The sequence below is a fragment of the Podarcis gaigeae genome (assembly GCF_964106915.1).
Source record: "Podarcis gaigeae genome assembly, chromosome: 3".
NCBI lineage: Eukaryota > Metazoa > Chordata > Lepidosauria > Squamata > Lacertidae > Podarcis > Podarcis gaigeae.
In genome coordinates this window covers 118260203-118282556 of record NC_139680.1, presented here as the reverse complement: position 1 = coordinate 118282556, position 22354 = coordinate 118260203, and the positions used below count along the sequence as shown (strand labels likewise).

General features: G+C 48.0%; 1 protein-coding gene and 1 long non-coding RNA gene across 2 annotated transcripts in view; one reads left to right on the top strand and one right to left on the bottom strand.

The window, feature by feature from the left end:
- Nucleotides 1-22354, top strand: part of LOC310842216 — a 554664-nt gene that overhangs the window by 125472 nt on the left and 406838 nt on the right. The window lies entirely within an intron of this gene.
- The window catches only part of INTS9 (integrator complex subunit 9), a 71749-nt gene that overhangs the window by 27662 nt on the left and 21733 nt on the right, over nucleotides 1-22354 (bottom strand). The window contains exons 7-9 of the mRNA XM_083733381.1: nucleotides 15729-15849; nucleotides 14973-15107; nucleotides 5248-5359 (exon numbers count right to left, since the gene is read on the bottom strand). Coding sequence (XP_083589507.1) covers nucleotides 5248-5359; nucleotides 14973-15107; nucleotides 15729-15849 — 368 coding nt within the window. The remainder of the gene's footprint in view (nucleotides 1-5247; nucleotides 5360-14972; nucleotides 15108-15728; nucleotides 15850-22354) is intronic.

The following is a 22354-nucleotide window of genomic DNA, read 5'->3' as shown; positions in this document are numbered from 1 at the left end:
GTGACGTTGCAAGGAATTCAGCACCTAGGAAACTTTATTCTCAGCTTCTCGTCACAGAATCGGAAGGGGCCGCGAGGGTCATCTAGTCCAACCCCGGCAATGAAGGAATTTCTTGCCCAATGTGGGGCTCAAAGCCACAACCCTCCGACAGTGGGGGGAGAACGGAGCCAAGACAGACAGCTAATAGCCACTGATAGCCTTGCCCTTCCAAGGCACATTTTGAGCAGGATGCTAAGTGATGCTGTTCACACCCACGACATCATACAGCTCAACAATTAACAGCTTTTCCAATGGTGAAAATTAATTTGCTTGTTAATTCTAAATATGTAATAGCAGCTGTTGCTATGTTTCTCTATAAACCATCAGAGAGAGAGAGAGAGAGAGAGAGAGAGAGAGAGAGAGAGAGAGAGAGATATTCATTGTGTAGATGTAAATTAAAGGGATATATGGTCACTTTAAGGTCTCGACAGACTAACCAATTCTCTGTGACCAAGTTGCGTTTAATAATTTTCTCCTGACCAATTGGGTCGAAGCGCATCGGGCCTTTGTCAAATTTTGTAGTCATCTATTAGTCATATAAGGATTTTGATCATGCTTTGGCAAGTCTATTTGTTATTATATCGTATTTGTAATCTGATCTATTTTGACTACTGGCCTCTGACAAATTTTGTAGTCATCTATCGGTAGATATGGAGAGTTGGATCAGGCTTTGACCCGAATAGCAAAGTCAATTTGTTATTGTGTCATCTTTGTAATTTCATCTGCTTTGATTACGTTTTCATATTCTGATGCTGGATTAAAATTGTATTTCATCTTCCTATAGTATGTTTAAGCTTCTGAACCCACTTACGTCTTTTGGGTTTAGTTACATTGGCTGGGGCCAGAACACCCCTTTTTCTGTGCTGGGCACTTCATCGTCTGCACCAAAGTCCACGACAATCAGCAGGGAATACAATTATTATATGCCAATGGTTTTCAACCAGCGTGCCATGGAATCCTGGGTGACTTGAATGATGGTCAGGGGTGTCGTGGGCAAAACTGGCCTCTGTCCCTCTTTCCTTCCCTCCCTCCTCTGGTGCCCTCTCATGTCTCTGCCTCCCCAAGGCTTGCACAGATTGAAGTTGAATCCTGACAAGACAGAAGTACTGTTTTTGGGGGACAGGGGGCGGGAGGACTCCCTGGTCCTGAATGGGGCAACTGTGCCCCTGAAGGACCAGGTGCGCAGCCTGGGAGTCATTCTGGACTCACAGCTGTCCATGGAGGCGCAGGTCAATTCTGTCTCCAGGGAAGCTGTTTATGAGCTCCATCTGGTACGCAGGATGAGACCCTAGCTGGCCATAGACTGTCTCACCAGAGTGGTGCATGCTCTACTTACCGTATTTTTCGTTCTATAGGACACACATTTTCCCCTCCAAAAATTAAGGGGAAATGTGTGTGCGTCCTATAGAGCGAATGCAGGCTGCGCCGCTAAGCCCAAAGCCAGAATAGGAAGACGGAGCACTGCAGAGCGCTCCGTCTCGCTGCTCTAGCTTGGGGATGGCTGCGCGCACAGCCTCTCCAGGGCAGCGGGGCGCTGAGCTCCAAAGGCTTCAGGGATCTTTGAGGCTGGCGGTGGGGGAAAGCAGCGCTTCCCCCCACCACCAGCCCCACAAGCTCTGGTGAATGTACCTTGAACGCACCTTGTTTTAGAGGGGGAGAACAAGAAAAAAAAATTTTTCCCCTGTTCTCCCCCTCCTATAATCCGGTGCGTCCTATGGTCTGGTGCGTCCAATGGAGCGAAAAATACGGTATCTCTCGCTTGGACTATTGCAATGCGCTCTATGTGGGGCTACCTTTGAAGGTGACCCAGAAACTACAACTAATCCAGAATTCGGCAGCTAGACTAGTGATTGGGAGTGGTCACCGAGACCACATAACACTGGTCTTGAAAGACCTACATTGGCTCCCAGTACGTTTCTGAGCACAATTCAAAGTGTTGGTGTTGACCTTTAAAGCCCTAAATGGCTCAATATCCCTGAAGGAGTGTCTCCACCCCCACTGTTCAGCCTGGACACTGATGTCCAGCTCTGAGGGACCTCTGGCAGTTCCCTCACTGTGGGAAGCCAAAACAAAAAAAATTCCTTCCAGTAGCACCTTAAAGACCAACTAAGTCAGTTCTTGGTATGAGCTTTCGTGTGCATGCACACTTCTTCAGATACACGTGTATCTGATGTATCATGATGTATCTGATGTATGCATGCACACGAAAGCTCATACCAAGAACTGACTTAGTTGGTTCTTAAGGTGCTACTGGAAGGAATTTTTTTTGTTTTGACTATGGCAGACCAACACGGCTACCTATTTGTAACTGTGGGAAGCCAAGTTACAGGGAACCAGACAGAGGGCCTTCTCGGTAGTGGCCCCCACCCTGTGGAACGCCCTCCCACCAGATGTCAAAGAGAACAACAACTACCAGACTTTTAGAAGACATCTGAGGCAGCCCTGTTAAGGGAAGCTTTTAATGTTTGATGTATTACTGTATTTTAATATTTGGTTGGAAGCCGCCCTGAGTGGCTGGGGAAGCCGAGCCAGATGGGCAGGGTATAAATAATAAATTATTATTATTACTATTATTGCATAGCTGTTTGTTGCAGCAGCCCTGCTACAAGCCCCGCAGGCGAATGGTGGCACTGGGGCTGGCCAGGGGGTGTTTGCCCGGCACCTATGGGGCAGTGTGATGAGGCACCTCCCTTTGGGGTTGTACCGCTCAGAGACCAGGGGCAGCAGCTGAATTTGCGCAGGGGAGAGGAGGCTGAGGGAACCCTCCACAAGGGAGGGTGTTCGTAAAAGGGCGAGGTGCTGCTGGCTCTGCAGGCAAGGAGTGACATAACTGGGCTCCTGAGCCCCCAGGGGTGCCGCAGAAAGAATGCAGTTGGTCAAGGGAGCCGTGGACCCAAAAAGACTGAAAACCTTTGCTATATGTAAAGAGGGACAAGGGTCCAAAATAATTTTTAAAAAAACCTATTAACTTAAACCAAAGTCTCAATTTAAATAGAAGAAATCCAGTTTGGACAAGAAAAACTTGGGACAGTACTTAAAGCCATCCGGGGAACTACAAAATACAAAACAAAAACCCAAAACTTAAAAGACAACATGCCCGTTTATAATAACGGTAAAGACCCCTGGATGGTTAAGTCCAGTCAAAGTCAATTCAGGCCGAGGAAGCCAGCGTTTGTCCACAGCTTTCCGGGTCATGTGGCCAGGATGACTAAACCGCTTCTGCCGCAACGGGACATCATGATGAATGCCAGAGAGCACGGAAACGCCATTTACCTTCCCGCCACAGTGGTACCTATTTATCTACTTGCACCAGCGTGCTTTCAAACTGCTAGGTTGGCAGGAGCAGGGACAGAGCAACAGGAGATCACCCCGTCGCAGGGATTTAAACTGCCGACCTTCTGATCAGCAAGCCCAAGAGGCTCAGTGGTTTAGACCCCAGCGCCACCTGCGTCCTTTTTACCATACCTTATAATAGCAGCCTGATAAAAAGCCGAGGGTCACAATCCGACAAAATACCCCAAGAGGGCTCAAAGCCATTGAAGCAGGATTCAATGAAACTGGTATTCAGAAGCACTGCTGCCTCCGATTGCGGCTAGTAGCCATCGAAAGTCCTCTCCTCCTCCTCCATGAGTGGGTCTAATCCAATTTTAAAGCCATCGAGGCCTTGATGTTATTTTAGGGAAGAAAAATACCTTATACAGAGGCAGGCCAATGGGTCTCCCCTGACTGGCAGGAGTTTTAGCCAGGGAGTCTTCCCTAGCCTTTGTCAAGTATAATTGTTTAATTGACAATGAAATGGAGAACGCCTGTGTGTATTGCTGGAAAGGTTTAACACGGGGAAATTCCACAGTGGTATACTAAGAGCTTTCTGCTAGCTAACCTGTGCGTGTTTAACCTTAGATCACATGAGAGGCTATTGAATGGCAAACTGGCCACCTTGAAAGGCTGGTGCCTTTGGCTTTTTGTTCTCAGGCTCTGAGACTCTCCTGAAGGGAGTCAATACAGATCTAGGCAAATGGATGCTGAAGGAAGAGAGAGATCTATGCTTTTAGGTCTGTTTGGAATTATTATTTATTTCTAAGGTGATGAGCCCGTGCTGAACACTGCAATATATTTATGGTGTAAATTTATCATTTACTGGGTGTGGTTTTTTTGGTTCTGTTTTGAAGAAAGCTCTGCAAGCGAAGTTTTGCATCAAACAAATGGGCCTAGACTATTTTATTCCCAGTGGAGTCAATTTATATGCATCCAATCATTTCAATGTTAATATCCACACCATAGATTGAATCCATCTATTGACGCCAGAGATTCTGCATGCAAAGCTTGCACTCTGCTACTGAGCTCTCTTCCTCCAAGTTTGGATCTAGGGAGGGGAGCCCAGGACTGATCCTAACTTCATGCAGAGATCCTGGACAAGGTCAGTCCCAAGGGGAAGGTTAGGGTCTTCATGGAATGTAGAGCTGGAAGGGTCACTTAGGCCAACCCCTGTCACTGCCTTGACAACCACGATTTCTGGCTTGGCTGTCAGTAGCAGCTACATGGAATCAGCTGGCCATTTATTCCTGCATTGCAGGGGGTTGGACTAGATGACCGCTGGTGTCCCTTCCAACACCACCATTCTATGATTCCATGTAAGGCCAGACCAAGCTTGTGGGCTACGCTGCCTCTGCCTTGCACAGGCTTTTGGGTCACCAGGTGCTGGCGACGACTGTGCCTTTCGAGAAACGGGAGGCCGACTTTTCACAAAGCACACGCGAAGATGTTAAACTGGCCGAGGGGCAGCCAGGAAGCGGCAGGGCCACCTGTCGACGGGAGAGCCTTGTCAAAACACAAACCGCTGGCAATGAAGCCACCCACTTAGCGAGCCAACGAGAGCGGGCGATTCAATCTCATTATGCCTGTTCCGTTCCAAGACTGGGTGTCGTCTCCAAAAGGTACAACTTGCATCTCTCAAAAGCACTTACTGTATTAATGAGGGAGGCAAAGGCACATCGTAAAAAATCTCAACTGCTAGTTTTATGCCAGGGAGAGGGAGAGAGGGAGTCAAACAGTTACTTCTGTTCCGGGAATCTCGGAGCAATTTCCCACATGGGGTTATGAGTCAGATTATAAAGCAAGCAGGGGAAACATCACCCCAACCCAACCCAACCAGCAACAACACGGCCATCGCTGCCACACACACACACCCAATACCCACGGCCACCTTACCAAGGTTACTGCAGAATTCTCCCACCATGCCGTCGGGATTTGCGGTGGGAATCTGGGTGAGGCCGGTCAGGATGAGCACATCACTGTTTTTCAGGGAAGCTTGGTCCATGGGCTGAAAGGGAAGGTCCAAGAGGCAGAGCTTGTTTATTTATTTATAATTAGTCACACAATTCTAAACCAAAAATAGACTCCAGGCATCTTGCAAAGAGGACAAAAGTGCAGAGTTAGAGGCATCGCGATCCTCAGTGCACGCAGAAGATGATGGAGCAGGTCAAATGGGCGTGTCTTGCCCAGCATCCTTTTCTCACAGGGACCAACCAGATCCTTAATGGGACTAAAGGTAAAGGTAAAGGGACCCCCTTTTTGAATTATGGTGCTGGAGGAGACTCTTGAGAGTCCCATGGACTGCAAGAAGATCAAACCTATCCATTCTGAAGGAAATCAGCCCTGAGTGCTCACGGGAAGGACAGATCCTGAAGCTGAGGCTCCAAGACTTTGGCCACTGCATGAGAAGAGAAGACTCCCTGGGAAAGACCCTGATGTTGGGAAAGATGGAGGGCACAAGGAGAAGGGGACGACAGAGGACGAGATGGTGGGACAGTGTTCTCGAAGCTACCAGCATGAGTTTGACCAAGCTGTGGGAGGCAGTGGAAGACAGGAGTGCCTGGCGTGCTCTGGTCCATGGGGTCACGAAGAGTCGGACACGACTAAACGACTAAACAACAACAACAAAGGGACCCCTGACCATTAGGTCCAGTCGTGGCCAACTCTGGGGTTGCGGCGCTCATCTCACTTTATTGGCCGAGGGAGCCGTCGTACAGCTTCTGGGTCACGTGGCCAGCATGACTAAGCCGCTTCTGGTGAACCACGGCAGCACACGGAAATGCTATTTACCGTATTTTTCGCTCTATAACACGCACCTGACCATAACACGCACATTGTTTTTAGAGGAGGAAAACAAGGGAAAAAACATTCTGAATGAAACAGTGGATGTATCATTTTTGGGCTTCATGCTGTGGCCACAGACATGTGATCTGATGGTGAATTTGGGGTGACCCAATGCAAAGATCCTGAGAATCCCTGTGGATCCATGCTCTGTAACCACGTTTTTGCACCATTGCAGCCCCAGGCAACAGTGGGTGCGTGATTTTTTTGGTGCAGGCTGTAGCCATGGACATGCTATGTGATCTGATGTTGAATTTGGGGTGACCCAATGCAAAGATCCTGAGAATCCCTGTGGATCTATGCTTTTTAACCACGTTTTTGCACCATTGCAGCCCCATGCAACAGTGGATGCCTGATTTTGGGGGGGCAGGCTGTAGCCATGGACATGCTATGTGATCTGATGGTGAATTTGGGGTGACCCAATGCAAGGATCCTGAGAATCCCTGTGGATCCATGCTTTTTAACCACATTTTTGCACCATTGCAGCCCCAGGCAACAGTGGGTGCGTGATTTTTTTGGTGCAGGCTGTAGCCATGGACATGCTATGTGATCTGATGGTGAATTTGGGGTGACCCAATGCAAAGATCGAGAGGATCCATGTGGATCCATGCTTTTTAACCACATTTTTGCACCATTGCAGCCCCAGGCAACAGTGGGTGCGTGATTTTGGGGGGGCAGGCTGTAGCCATGGACATGCTATGTGATCTGATGGTGAATTTGGGGTGACCCAATGCAAAGATCCTGAGGATCTATGCTTTGTAACCACATTTTAAGTGGGGAGGGAAGGAAAAACACAGAAGGGACAAGGAGCAGGAGAGGGGTGTGCAGAGAAGCAGCTGGCTAAGAATGCAGGAGAGGGGTAGGGAGGAAAGGAAGGCAAAAGTTTTCCCCCACCCAAGCCAGCCAGCCAGCCATCTCTCTCTCTCTCTCTCTCTCTCTCTCTCTCTCTCTCTCCCTCCCTCCCTCCCTCCCTCCCTCGCTCCCTCCCCTCCTCTCTCTCTCCCTTCCCCCCTCTCTCTCCCTCTCCCCCAGCAGCACCGGAGCTTGCCTGGAGGGGAGGGGCTTTCCCTGCTCTTTGTTCCGTTTCAGCAAACACAGCAAGGAAACAGAGAAGGGTGGGCAGTAAGACCCTGAGGCAGAATGCAGGAAAGCAGCCGCTTCCTCTTTTCAAGTTTCGCTTCTCCGTGCAGCGTGCAGCCCCGCGATTTGATTTTTGCTTGATTTTTCGGCTCCAGGGACCACACATTCGCTCTATAACACGCACAGACATTTCCCCTTCCTTTTTAGGAGAAAAAATCTGCGTGTTATAGAGCGAAATTTACGGTACCTTCCTGCCGGAGTGGTACCTATTTATCTACTTGCACTTTGACGTGCTTTCAAACTGCTTGGTTGGCAGGAGCAGGGACCGAGCAATGGGAGCTCACCCCGTCACGGGGATTCGAACCGCCGACCTTCTGATCAGCAAGTCCTAGGCTCTGTGGTTTAACCCACAGCGCCACCTGCGCCCCTCCTTAATGGGACTAGAGGAGTGCAATACTAGTCTCCCCTTCTATAATACTAATATAATACTAATTTATTATTTAAACTCTGCCCATCTGGCTGGGTTTCCTCAGCTACTCTGGACAACTCCCAACAGAATATTAAAAACACGATAAAACATCAAACATTAAAAACTTCCCTAAACAGGGCTGCCTTCAGATGTCTTCTAAAAGTCAGATAGTTGTTTATTTCCTTGACATCTGATGGGAGGGCGCCAACACCGAGAAGGCTCTCTGCCTGGTTCCCTGTAACCTTGCAGGGAGGGAACCGCCAGAAGGCCCTCGGCGCTGGACCTCAGTTTCCGGGCAGAACGATGGGGGTGGAGACGCTCCTTCAGGTATACTGGACTGAGGCCATTTAGGGCTCTAAAGGTCAGCACCAAAACTTTGAATTGTGCTCGGAGACGTACTGTGAGCCAGTGTGGGTCTTTCAAGACCGGTGTTATGTGGTCTCAGTGGCCGCTCCCAGTCACCTTCAAGGAGAGCCCCATGTAGAGTGCATTGCAGTAGTCCAAGCAGGAGATAACTAGAGCACGCACCACTTCCAGCAACTGGTATACAAAGGCAGCATTTGGAGGCTGAACACAGCCCCTGAGACCAGAGATCTTCTTTAAAAGTTATCCACGTTGGGGCTCATCACTGCAGGCTGCTGTGAACAGATTCCATTGCTCGGCCGTGGATTCACAGGAATAATGTTAAGACGAACCTAGCTGGGTCAGGCCAAAGGCCCATGTAGTCCAGAGTCCTGTTCTATCAGCAACAGCAAGAAACTCCAGTGGGTGCAGAATGCCGCGGCGAGACTCCCTATAGGGTCCTCGCTGTGGGATCACATTCACCCGGTGCTATACCAGCTGCACTGGCTCCCGGTGGAGTACAGGATCAGGTTTAAGGTGCTGGTTTTAACCTTTAAAGCCCTATATGGCCCAGGACGCTCGTACGTACGGGACTGCCTCTCCTGGTATGTCCCAAACAAAAACATCTTGGAGGTCCCGGGCCACAGAGAGGTTAGGCTGGCCTCAACCAGAGCCAGGGCTTTTTCGGTTGTGGCCCCGATCTGGTGGAACGCTCTGTCACAAGAGACTAGGGCCCTGCGGGACCTGACATCTTTCCGCAGGGCCTGCAAGACGGAGCTGTTCCACCAGGCCTTTGGCCAAGGCACAGTCTGACCCCCTCCTTTGGTATTCCTCCCAGAACTCTAGCCCAATAGTCGCCATTAATTTGATTTTGAACTGATTTTAGAATGAATTGATTTTAGAATGTATTTCAATTAATTGATTGTGATTTTATGTAAATTGTGTTATTTTTACTGTTGTTAGCTGCTCTGAGCCCGACATTGGCTGGGGAGGGCAGGATATAAATAAAAAATTATTATTATTATTATTAGCAGCACATGGGCCTTGATGAGCCTGCCGGCAGCAGGTTGGGCTAGATGACCCCGAGGGCCCTTCCAACTCTACAGTTCTCTGATTCTCAGCCATCACAGTTCACCAATGCCTGGGGGAAAGTGGAAAGTCTTGACCAGGTGCAAGGTGTGCCTTCACTGGGGAGAGTGCTCCATATCTGGGGGGCTACATTGAAAAAGACCGTCTCTTGTGCTAAATCTGCTCCAGAAACATAATCACTTGCACGCTCATAGGCACAGCCTGTTTGTTTAATTTGGGCACAAAAATCCCTGTTGCCTCTATAATAAAATACAGTGGTGCCTTGCAAGACGAAATTAATTAAGTCTTTTCGTCTTGCGAGTTTTTCGTCTTGCGAAGCACGGTTTCCCATAGGAATGCATTAAAAATCAATTAATGCGTTCCTATGGAAACCGCCTTCAGACCAGGTCCGGGGACAGTCTGTCCCCCGACCTCTTCTGAAGGCCGGCGGGGGGCGAAAGTCTTTGCTCCCCCCCCCCCGCCTGCCTTCCCGGGACAGCGGAGACTTCTCCGCTGTCCCGGGGCGATTTAAAAGCCCCCGGGAAGGCAGGCAGGGGGGACAAAGACTTTTGCCCCCCGCCAGCCTTCAGAAGAGGTCCTTCAAAAAGCCATCCAGGATAGCGGGAAGCGCTTCCCTGCTATCCCGGACTGCTTTTAAAATGCTGGCGGTGGGGAGCAAAGCCTTTCGGCCCCCGCCGGCCTTCCTGGACCTCTTCTGAAGGCTGGAGGGGGGGGAAAGGCTTTGCTCCCCACCGCTAGCATTTAAAAGAGGTCCCCGGAGATTTCCCTATGGGCTTTCTTCTTGCGAAGCAAGCCCATAGGGAAATTCGTTTTGCGAAGCGCCTCCAAAACGGAAAACCCTTTCGTCTAGCGGGTTTTTCGTCTTGCGAGGCGTTCGTCTTGCGGGGCACCACTGCATCTCTTATTCCCCTTCCTTCCATCCCTCTCCCCCTTTTTTGAAGATTACCCGTTCTGGGATCCCACAGCTAATTCTCCCCTGGTCTCCTCGCTGGCCCAAATAGGACTAATTTAGCCAGCTAGCCCTGGTGATCATCCAATGTTTATTGGATGGATTTCCCCCCTAAATTGATTTCTGAATTCTGAATGTATTGTTATTCACATTTTAAACTGTATTTTATGTTTTTTTGTTGCATCAATTAAGTGTTTTAAATTTTTTGTTAGCCGCCCTAAGCCCGGTTTTCTGAACCAGGAAGTGCAGGGTATAAATAAAAAAATATTATTATTATTACCGCCCTTCATCTGAGAGTCACAGGGGGTTTACAGTATTAAAACGCAAAAATAATACCACAGCCAATCAACAGCACAGGGGCAGAAAAATAAAGACTCTTGTCTCAGGAAAGAAAGCCTGACTTTGACAAGCGGGGGAAGATTGAAGGGAGAGCCGATCAGAAGTTTGGCCCAAAGTCTTTCAAAGTTATCCTCTGCAAAGCAGCCCCAGTGAATCAATGCCATCCCCCCTCGACTCAAACGGAAGATGAAATTATGACTATTGAATACTGGCATAATCATTACATATATTTTCCACGGGCAGGTTCAATATTACTTTTACTGTCTTATTGGCATTTTCGGATGACAGGCATTTCATTTGTCTGTGTTGGGTTTTTTTTTTGAAAGCTCGCTCAGAGGTCTCTCTCTCTCTCTCCACTACCAGCTACACTGGTTCTCTAGCCTTCCTTAGAAACACAAGAGTTGTAGGGTTGGAAGGGCACCCCCATGGTCATCTAGTCAAACCCCATGACACAGGAACCGCAGCTGAAAAATCCCCTTGCGCTAGGCTTCTTCCTGCAGTAGAACATGGAAACTTCAGCCTAGAAGGCTTTTCAAAATGAGAACCAGACACATTTGCGGTGATGGAGACGTCTGGATTGTGTCCTTCGACTCTGATATTGCCTTTTCCTTGTCTGGGTGGAGACTAGACTCTGTTTTTGCATTTCTATCCCCCCCTTTTTTCCTCCACGGAGTTCAAAGCGGCTTGCTCCCTCATTTACCGTATTTTTCGCTCTATAAGACGCAACAGACCATAAGACGCACCTAGTTTTTGGAGGAGGAAAACAAGAAAAAAAAATATTCTGAATCTCAGAAGCCAGAACAACAAGAGGGATAGCTGCGCAGTGAAAGCAGTGATCCCTCTTGCTGTTCTGGCTTCTGGGATAGCTGCGCAGCCTGCATTCGCTCCATAAGATGCACACATATTTCCCCTTACTTTTTAGGAGGGAAAAAGTGAGTCTTATAGAACATAAAATACAGTAATTCCCTGCAACAACCCTGTGAGGTAGGTTAGGCTAAGGGCCAGCACGACTGTCCCTAAGGTCAGTCAGCGAGATTCGTAGCCAAGCGGGGAATTCGAACCCTAGTCTCCCGGGTCCTAGTCCGGGACTCTAACCACTAGGCAACTGCTGTCTCTCTTATAGAAACTGGCCGGCTCTAGAAAGGCAAAACCTGCCCCCCCCCCATTGCTGGTACAGGTGCAAGAGGGTGGGGAACACTCTATGAAAAAGTGCAGGAGAAAGGAAAGAGGCAGGTCTGGTTTGGATGCCCCAACCGCTCTGCCAAATCACACCTTTTGCCCTAAAAGAAATAAACCCAAGGGCAAAAACTGGGCACGACTCCTTTCCCTAGTCTGCCGCAGTTGGGGATTGTAGCTCAGAGCTCTGCCTGCCGAATCCATCAGCCCTCCAAAGATGTAGCTGTCTTTCTATGGGGGGGGCATGGAGGGAAATTATGGATCTTGTGAGAATTAATTTACTGGAAATTACATCTATAGCACTTTGAAGAGTTTGCCCTTAGACAAGCGGGGTGGACGAGTTGGCAGCCAGTTAAGCCATCATCCCTTCGAGAAAAAAGATAATTCAAGGGGCGATATAGATGTAGCCTGGAAGCCGCCTTCAGATATTGCGGAGTTGAAATATGTGGCGTTTGAATAATAAATAAAAAGGGGGAGAGAAGGGAAGCAGGCGCGGAGAATATGTGGGGCTTTCATAGGTGCCTTAAACTGGGAAGGCAATCGCATTAATAATACCTGGCCTGTTATTAATATGCAAAAGGTTGTTTTTCTTAACGAAAAAGCTGGACCCGTAATCTCTTTTTTGACATTTTGCAATGGTCTCAGGTTACATCAAAAGGATTACATTAAAAGGTTTTAAAAGGACTCCTTGAGAAGGTGGTGGACTCTCCTTCCTTGCAGAAGTTGGAAGGCTATGTCTCAGGGATGCCTTAGCTGTGATTCCTGCATGGCCAGGGGTTAGACTAGATGACTCTGGAGGTCCTCTAGATAAAGGTAAAGGGACCCCTGACCATTAGGTCCAGTCGTGGCCGACTCTGGGGTTGCGGCGCTCGTCTCGCTTTATTGGCCGAGGGAGCCAGTGTACAGCTTCCGGGTCATGTGGCCAGCATGACTAAGCCGCTTCTGGCGAACCAGAGCAGCGCACGGAAACGCCGTTTACCTTCCCCCCAGAGCAGTACCTATTTATCTACTTGCACTTTGATGTGCTTTTGAACTGCTAGGTTGGCCGGAGCAGGGACCGAGCAACGGGAGCTCACACCGTCGTGGGGATTCGAACCACCAACCTTCTGATTGGCAAGTCCTAGGCTTTGTGGTTTAACCCACAGCGCCACCCGCGTCCCCTACAACTCTACAATTCCACGTTTCTATGATTCAGTAACATTATAATGATACAAGGCTGGATCCTAGGAAGTAAGCCAGAATTTCCCTCAAAGAGCAGGCCTGTGATTCCTGCATTGTAAGGGGTTGGACTAAGATCATGGCCACTGGTCCCATCACCTCCTGGCAAATAGAAGGGAAAGAAAGGGAGGCAGTGAGAGATTTTACTTTCTTGGGCTCCATGATCACTGCAGATGGTGACAGCAGTTATGAAATTAAAAGATACCTGCTTTTTGGGAGAAAAGCAATGAGAAACCTAGACAACATCTTAAAAAGCAGAGACACCACCTTGCTGACAAAGGTCCGTATAGTTAAAGCTATGGTTTTCCCAGTAGTGATGTGTGGAAGTGAGAGCTGGACCATAAAGAAGGCTGATCGCTGAATAATGGATGCTTTTGAATTCTGGTGCTGGAGGAGACTCTTGAGAGTCCCATGGACTGCAAGAAGATCAAACCTCTCCATTCTGAAGGAAATCAGCCCTGAGTGCTCAAGGGAAGGACAGATCGTGAAGCTGAAATTCCAAGACTTTGGCCACCTCATGAGAAGAGAAGACTCCCTGGAAAAGACCCTGATGTTGGGAAAGATCACAAGGAGAAATGGACAACAGAGGATGAGATGGTTGGATAGTGTTCTCGAAGCTACCAGCATGAGTTTGACCAAACTGCGGGAGGCAGTGGAAGACAGGAGTGCCTGGCGTGCTCTGGTCCACAGGGTCAAGAAGAGTCGGACACGACTAAACGACTAAACAACAACAAAGGGGTTGGACTGGATGACCTTATGGGTTCCCTCCAACTGTACAACTCTACGATTCTAGGACTTTCTTGTCCCTGCCTCTTCTGCTGCAGGACCTCCTCATGGAAGTGGGAAAGACAACATGTGCTGGTTTCTTGAAGAGGGAGTGGGAATGCGATGCCTGCTTTGCAAAGTGCTCCGCGTCTGCCTCTGCTAGTAGCAGATGACAGGTACCGGATTTACGTATAAGCTAAACAAGTTATAGCTGTGGGCCTTACTCTCTTGGGGACACCCAAAAAATTTAAAGGGAAAAACCTGGATGTACATTTCCAAAATATAAGATAAAAAACCAAATAAAATAAATCCTACATACAGCAACAGTGTTTTGTGTTGTGTAGGCTCTTATGATGTAAGTTATGGGTAGGCAAACTAAGGCCTGGAGGCTGGATCTGGCCCAATCGCCTTCTAAATCCGACCCCCGGACGGTTCAGGAATCAGCATGTTTTTACATGATTGGAATGTGTCCTTTTATTTAAAATGCATCTCTGGGCTATTTGTGGGGCACATGAATTCGTTCATTTTTTTGTCTTTAAAATATAGTCTGCCCCCCACAAGGTCTGAGGGACAGTGGACCGGCCCCCTGCTGAAAAAGCTTGTTGACCCCTGATGTAAGTCATGAGCCCCGCCTGCTAGCCTGCTCCTTAAAATATCACTGGTTTCCTAATTTCTATATATAGGGTGCCTACATTCTGCATAGGAATGCAGGGCTTGCCGATCAGAAGGAAGGTGGTTCGAATCCCCGCAACAGGGTGAGCTCCCGTTGCTCAGTCCCTGCTCCTGTCAACCTAGCAGTTCGAAAACACATCAAAGTGCAAGTAGATAAATAGGTACCACTCCGGCGGGAAGGTAAATGGCGTTTTTGTGTGCTGCTATGGTTCGCCAGAAGCGGCTTAGTCATGCTGGCCACATGACCCGGAAGCTGTACGCCGGCTCCCTCAGCCAATAAAGCGAGATGAGCGCCGCAACCCCAGATTGGTTTGTGACTGGACTTAACTGTCAGGAGTCCTTTACCTTTACATTCTGCATGGACTGGTTGTATATGCAAATGGCTTTAGGTCAATAAATTACTGTATAGCATATATTCAACACAAAAACCAGCGACAATTTGTTGCTGACAAAGGTCAGCTGGACATAAAAAGGGCCCCATGACCTTCAGTAGCTGAGGGCCTTATCAAACCTAAATCTGGATGTGGAAGGGACTGAAAGCCAATCAAACAGGCTCACTCCTGCTGCACAAGATCGAGGAGCTGTGGAGTCGCGCATGCGCTGTAGATAAACTGTGTTGAGGAAGGAGAACGCCACCCCTTAAGGAAGGCGAAACCTCAGAGTTCTGGGAGGGCGTCGTACCTGCGGGTGCGTCGTGAGGAGCGAGGATCCCGAGACGTAGGAAACTTTCTCATAATGCGACTGGATGATCCAGTTGGAGCTGCCTAGGGCATAACCGGAACTGAGAGGGGAGACCTGGACTGCACCGAAAAGCTCCTGTTGGACAGAGAAAAACAACACTTGGAAGAATTCCAGAAAATATTTCTCGGCATACGATTTTATTTTACGCATATTTTCTTTTTCATGTTAAATCTTTATTGGTTTAAAATACAGACACGAATGATTATTCACAACAAAGGTAAGTATAAAGGTATTGAATACAGGGGGGGGAAACCACCAAGACATAAGAATAAGAAAAAAGAAGATAAAAAGATAAAAAAAAGAAAATTTATACAGAATCATATCCATCAAATAAAAAAATTACGCAAAAAACTTCCAATCGTCCTTATTATACTGTTTATATAATCATTATTTTATCGCACAGCTTTACATTATATCCTTTTTCATGTATTCCACTAAAGTATTTGTTTCCCTCATTTTTGTTTACAGGTATCACTCCAGTTCTGCTAGGATGGTATTGTTTGTCCAATATAATCTTATATATTCCTTAAGTATTTTCCATCCTCCATATATTTTATGTTTTAAAGCTCCTCTGACCTTTTTATGCATCTTTTCAGATTTGTTACCTGCCCTTTGCCATCAGGTCACAGGGCAGGTGAGCACCTTACCACGCCTCCCACATCCCACAAAAAGCAGGATGTGACCACGGATACTCACTATTTTCTGGGAATACCCCACCAGCTGGATCTTACTGAGCGCCGAGTTCACTTCCTGCATATTGTAGCACCTTCTCCACATGGCGACTTCGACCGCGTCTTTCAGAGGGGTGGGAAGCAGCCTGGAGACAGAGGAAGACTGGATCAGGCTCAGCAATGCGCCAAGACTCTGGGCACACATAGGTCCACCAAGACTCTAGATCCTTTTCACGTGTGCTGCCAGTAAGCCAGGTGTTCCCTATCCTATATTTGTGCATCTGGTTCTTCCTGCCTAAGTGCAGAGCCTAACTCTGTTTCGGTGACATTTGGTGACAGACTATGTATATATCGAACTTTTGAATTATTCTACAGCAACTGGTGAAGAAGATTTAGAGACTTTGGTTGCAATTTCTGATCATTTGTATTAGTCTATACAGTAGTACAAGGGACGCGGGTGGCGCTGTGCTCTAAACCACAGAGCCTAGGACTTGCCGATCAGAAGGTTGGCGGTTCGAATCCCCGCGAGGGGGTGAGCTCCCGTTGCTCGGTCCCTGCTCCTGCCAACCTAGCAGTTTGAAAGCACGTCAAAGTGCAAGTAGATAAATAGGTATCGCTCCGGCGGGAAGGTAAACGGCGTTTCCGTGTGCTGCTCTGGTTCGCCAGAAGCGGCTTAGTCATGCTGGCCACCAGACCCGGAAGCTGTACGCCGGCTCCCTCGGCCAATAAAGTGAGATGAGCACCACAACCCCAGAGTTGGCCACGACTGGACCTAATGGTCAGGGGTCCCCCTTACCCTTTATACAGTGGTACCTCGGATTAAGAACTTAATTCGTTCCGGAGGTCCGTTCTTAACCTGAAACTGTTCTTAACCTGAAGCACCACTTTAGCTAATGTGGCCTCCTGCTGCCGCCACGCCGCCAGAGCACGATTTCTGTTCTCATCCTGAAGCAAAGTTCTTAACCTGAGGTACTATTTCTGGGTTAGCGGAGTCTGTAACCTGAAGCGTCTGTTAACCTGAGGTACCACTGTAAATAGTGTTTAGTGCCATTGTTATTGGCCATCGTGTTGTGTTATTTTGTTCAGCTAAGTGCAGAGCCTGACGTTTGTCCCTATTGAAATTCATTTTCTTTGCTTGTGCCCAGTTCTGCAATTCGTTAAGGTCATTTTGAATTCAAATTCTGCCTTCTGCGGCATTAGCTACCCCTCCCAGTTTGGTGTCATCTGCAAATCGGATGAGTATCCCCTCAGTTCCTTCATTTAAGTCATTTATAAAGACGTTGAACAACAATGGGCCCAGGACATAACCCTGTGGCACCCCACTTGTTACGAGGAACCATTAATGAATACTCTTTGGGTTCTGTCAGTCAACCAGCTACAAATCCACCTAACAGTTACCTCGTTCAACCCACATTTTACCAGCTTCCTCGTGAGAATATCAAGGGGGACTTTGTCAAAAGCCTTACTGAAATCAAGATACACTATGTCCACAGCATTCCCCTGACCCACCAAGTTTGTAATTCCGTCAAAAAAGAAAGAAAGAAATCAGATTGGTCTGGCATGCCTTATTTTTGAGAAACTCATGCTGAGTTTTAGAAATCACAACTTCCTGCGGGAGGGCGTTCCGTAGTTTAATGAAGAGAAATCAATTTGCAATATGCATATCCACTGCCAATGCCAAAAATGTGCTGGAAGATTCGGAAAACACGAGCAGATTGTGTGCTGTGCGAGTAAGCACTCAGAAGGCAAAAGGAAGGGGAGGAAACTGGTTTTTTAAACAGAAATTTTGAGACAAGTATTAAAACCTTTTATTCCTTGGAAAAGCCGCCATTGTTGCAGACTCCCCCCCTTTCTTCGCAAAGGAAGCTGGAGAACGACATCCGAGAATGGCAGCGTCAAGGTACATAAAAAGGATGGCCGTCTCTTTGGCCATAAATCTCTTACAGTACGAGGAGCCCAGGCAGGAAGGCAGTGAGAGCTGCCAGCGAGGGGAAGAAGAATTGGGTTCTTACTTTGTATATTAAACAGATGCTAAATCAAAAGCTCATTCCAACCCATTTCCGATGATTTGTGAAAACCGGTCAACTTCTGTCGATCCATTTGTTTGAAAGGAGCTGATTTACTGGGGAATCGTTTGGGCCACTGACCTCCTCCTCCATAATTTTTGGGAGACTGAAGCAAGTGTTGAGGATTGCTCCTGCCAATGTCTCCATGTTCACCTAGCGCACAAAACCTGTAATTTCTACAGAGGCCAACAGAAGAGAGTCAGAGTGCGTGGGGGTGGTTAGAGTGTCAAACTAGGACCTGGGAGAGACCTGGGTTCAAATCCTCGCTCAGCCATGATGTTCACTGGGTGGCCTTGGGCCACTCACTGCCTCTCAGCCTAACCTCCCTTGTAGGGGTGTTGTGGGAGATTAAATGAGGGAGGGAGAGAATCATCTCTTGAGCTCCTTGGAGGACAAGGTGGAATATGAATGTAAAAATAATAAAATAACGTGTCCTCTTTGGATGGAATGCCATAGGAAACCCAACACCCAGCCTGTTTTCTCCAAGTTATTGCAAATTTCTAAGACACACTTTCATTAAAATAAGAGAGATCTCCATAAAACCATGGGTAGGCAAACTAAGGCCCGGTGGCCGGATCCGGCCCAATCGCCTTCTAAATCCAGCCTGCGGACGGTTCGGGAATGTTTTTACATGAGTAGAATGTGTCCTTTTATTTACAATACATCTCTGGGTTATTAGTGGGGCATAGGAATTCGTTCATTATTTTTTTAAAAAATATAGTCCGCCGTCCGCCCCCAAGGTCTGAGGGACAGTGGACCGGCCCCCTGCTGAAAAAGTTTGCTGACCCCTGCATAAAACCATGCTTAGAAACATTAATACAGTGGTGCCTCGCAAGACGAAATTAATCCGTTCCGTGAGGCTCTTCATATAGCGTTTTTTTCGTCTTGCGAAGCAAGCCCATTGACTGCTTAGCGGATTAGCGCTGTTAGCGGTTTAGCGGCTTTTAGCGGATCAGCTGATAAGCGGCTTAGGAAAAGGGGGGGAAAGGGGAAAAAACCCGCAGGAACTCGCAAGACATTTCGTTTTGCAAAGCAAGCCCATAGGGAAATCCGTTTAGCGAAGCGCCTCCAAAACGGAAAACCCTTTCGTCTAGCGGGTTTTCCGTCTTGCGAGGCGTTCGTCTTGCGGGGCACCACTGTAAAGGGAGGGCACCCCCTCTGTCATCCTCCCTGCAAAACCACCCCCCAATTCCATGGCACTCATCCAGAAGGTGCCGTTGTTTGAGTTGGAGGAATGAAAGGGGAAATACAATGTCAGCCACCGCAGCACCACAACTCAGTGGGGTTTGGAGTTGCCAGCCATTAGATTGCAGACGGTAATGGAGTAAAAACCATCAGCTGCCCTGATGCACTAAGTATATTCCTTGCAGAGCTTTCCGTTTAAAAGGCGCCGACGTTTCCTACAAGAAAGGGAGCGGCTCGGTTGCACACAACCCAATCGGGGCTGGAAGTTTCTGAGCTGCAAAGTGATATAAACACAGGGAACGCTCCAGGCTGCTGTGAAAAGAGGGGAAGAGGCACCACCGACAAGCTGAACGCGGTTCACGGGTGACTCAAAATAAAAGGAGATCGGCTTAACATTGCGCTCGCTTGGGGGTGTCCCCTGTTTTCAAAAGCCGCTATCTCACCCACCCTAGGAAAGAGGCACCGATTTGGGCACAGCCAGCCCAACTCGGGGCTGACGTAGAATCATAGAATCATAGAGTTGGAAGAGACCACAAGGGCCATCGAGTCCAACCCCCTGCCAAGCAGGAAACACCATCAGAGCACTCCTGACATATGGTTGTCAAGCCTCTGCTTAAAGACCTCCAAAGAAGGAGACTCCACCACACTCCTTGGCAGCAAATTCCACTGTCAAACAGCTCTTACTGTCAGGAAGTTCCTCCTAATGTTTAGGTGGAATCTTCTTTCTTGTAGTTTGGAACCATTGCTCCGTGTCCGCTTCTCTGGAGCAGCAGAAAACAACCTTTCTCCCTCCTCTATGTGACATCCTTTTATATATTTGAACATAGCTATCATATCACCCCTTAACCTCCTCTTCTCCAGGCCTCTCCGTCAAGGACCCAACCTGACAGCGCCAAGCGGAGATGCTCAAAACCTTCATGGATTCACGGATTCGCTGGCCATGCTCTGTTTCAAAGGCACTAGTGCCATGCGCCATGCGCTGGGGAGAGTCCCATCATGCTCAGGTCCTCCCAGGCCTTTAAGATCTATTAGTTCATCGGTATTCAAAAGCTTGGGCTTTTGTCCACTCTGCTGTTTTGTTGTGATTTTCCATTATTGTATTATTGGTTTTTTTAAAAAATCTAATCCGCATGCCGCCCTATAGCAGTAGATCTCTGGGCGGTTCACAACAGAAAATGATATAATAATAATAATAATAATAATAATAATAATAATAATACATTTTTATTTATACCCTGCCCTCCCCGGTTCAAAAACCGGGTTCAGGGTGGCTAACAACAAATTTAGTACACTTAATTGTAATACAACATAGAAGCAGCATAAAATACAGTATAAAAGCATGAATAACAATAAAATTCAAAGTTCAAAAATCAATTTGGGGGAAAGCCATCCAATAAGCATTAGATAGTCACCAGGGCTAGCTGGCTGAATTGGTCCTACTTGGGCCAGCGAGGAGGCCAGGGGAGAATTAGCTGTGGGGTCTCAGAGCGGGTGATATTCATAAAAAGGCGAGGGGAAGGGATATAAAAGATCAGTCTGAATTCAAATTAAAGGCCAGGCGGAATAGCTCTGTCTTACAGGCCCGATGGAAGGAGGTTAAATCCTGCAGGGCCCTAGGCTCATGGGACAGAGCATTCCACCAGGTCGGAGCCATCACTGAGAAGGCCCTGGCCCTGGTGGAGGATAGTCTGACTTCCTTAGGGCCCGGGACCTCTAAACTATGGTTATTCATGGACCTTAAGGTCCTCTGCGGGGCAGACCAGGAAAGGCGTCCCGTAGATACGGGGGCCCTAAGCCACACACAAAATACGTAATAAAAATAAGAACAAAGGCAACCCAGCATCCCCACCCGCTTCCACGGCACATTTAAGAGGGCCCCGGATGTCAACCAGCCAAATATTAATAATAATTTTCCTATTCATGTGCTGCCCATACGACTGAGTTGCCCCAGCGACTCTGGGTGGCCCCCAACAAAATATTTAAAAACACAGTAAAATGTCAACCTGGTTGAAGAAGAATAGCTTCACCTGGCACCTAAGGTGTATAATGAAGGTGCCAGGCGAGCCCCTCACAGATGGGGAGCCACTGCAGAAAAGGCCCCGTTCTCGTGTTGCCCCCCTCTGGGCCTCACATGGAGCAGGCAAACAAAGAAGGACCTTAGGGGATGATTGCAGGGTCTGGGTAGGTTCATATGGAGAGAGGTGGTCCTTGAGGTTCTGCGGTCCCTGGGGTATTGTTGATTTTGTTGTTCTAAGTCAGTGGTTCCAAAGTTGGTGGTTCTCCCCCTCCCCCGCCTAGAGGTGGGGATTACCTGGGGGGGGCAGCCTAAGAGGCAAGGGGGCAGCAGGAGGGTGTAACTGACTTCCAAACTTTGGAAAGCTGGCATCATTGGGCTGAGTCCATCAATTCTGCTGAATTAGTTCATTAAACTGAATGGTTCCAATTGGATTTTGAATAAATGTGCAATGAATCCTCCCTGTTTCGAATTTTATTGTGCTATTATCTTCCTTAGTGGGCCCTGCAAACCACTGTGTTTTTATGCTGTGAACAGCCCCGAGATCTACGGATGAAGAGCGGTATAAAAAGTAAAATAATTATTCGTACTAATAATAATAATGCTTTTTGTAGGGTAGCCGATCAGAAGGTCGGCGGTTCGAATCCCTGCGACGGGGTGAGCTCCCATTGCTCGGTCACTGCTCCTGCCAACGTAGCAGTTCGAAAGCATGTCAAAGTGCAAGTAGATAAATACCGTATTTTTCGCTCTATAACACGCACCTGACCATAACACGCACATCGTTTTTAGAGGAGGAAAACAAGGGGAAAAACATTCTGAATGAAACAGTGGATGTATCATTTTTGTGCTTCATGCTGTGGCCACAGACATGTGATCTGATGGTGAATTTGGGGTGACCCAATGCAAAAATCCTGAGAATCCCTGTGGATCCATGCTTTGTAACCACATTTTTGCACCATTGCAGCCCCAGGCAACAATGGGTGTGTGATTTTTGGGGGGCAGGCTGTAGCCATGGACATGCTATGTGATCTGATAGTGAATTTGGGGTGACCCAATGCAAAGATCCTGAGGATCCATGTGGATCCATGCTTTGTAACCACGTTTTTGCACCATTGCAGCCCCAGGCAACAGTGGGTGCGTGATTTTGGGGGGGCAGGCTGTAGCCATGGACATGCTATGTGATCTGATAGTAAATTTGGGGTGACCCAATGCAAAGATCCTGAGAATCCATGTGGATCCATGCTTTTTAACCACATTTTTGCACCATTGCAGCCCCAGGCAACAGTGGGTGCGTGATTTTGGGGGGGCAGGCTGTAGCCATGGACATGCTATGTGATCTGATGGTGAATTTGGGGTGACCCAATGCAAAGATCCTGAGGATCCATG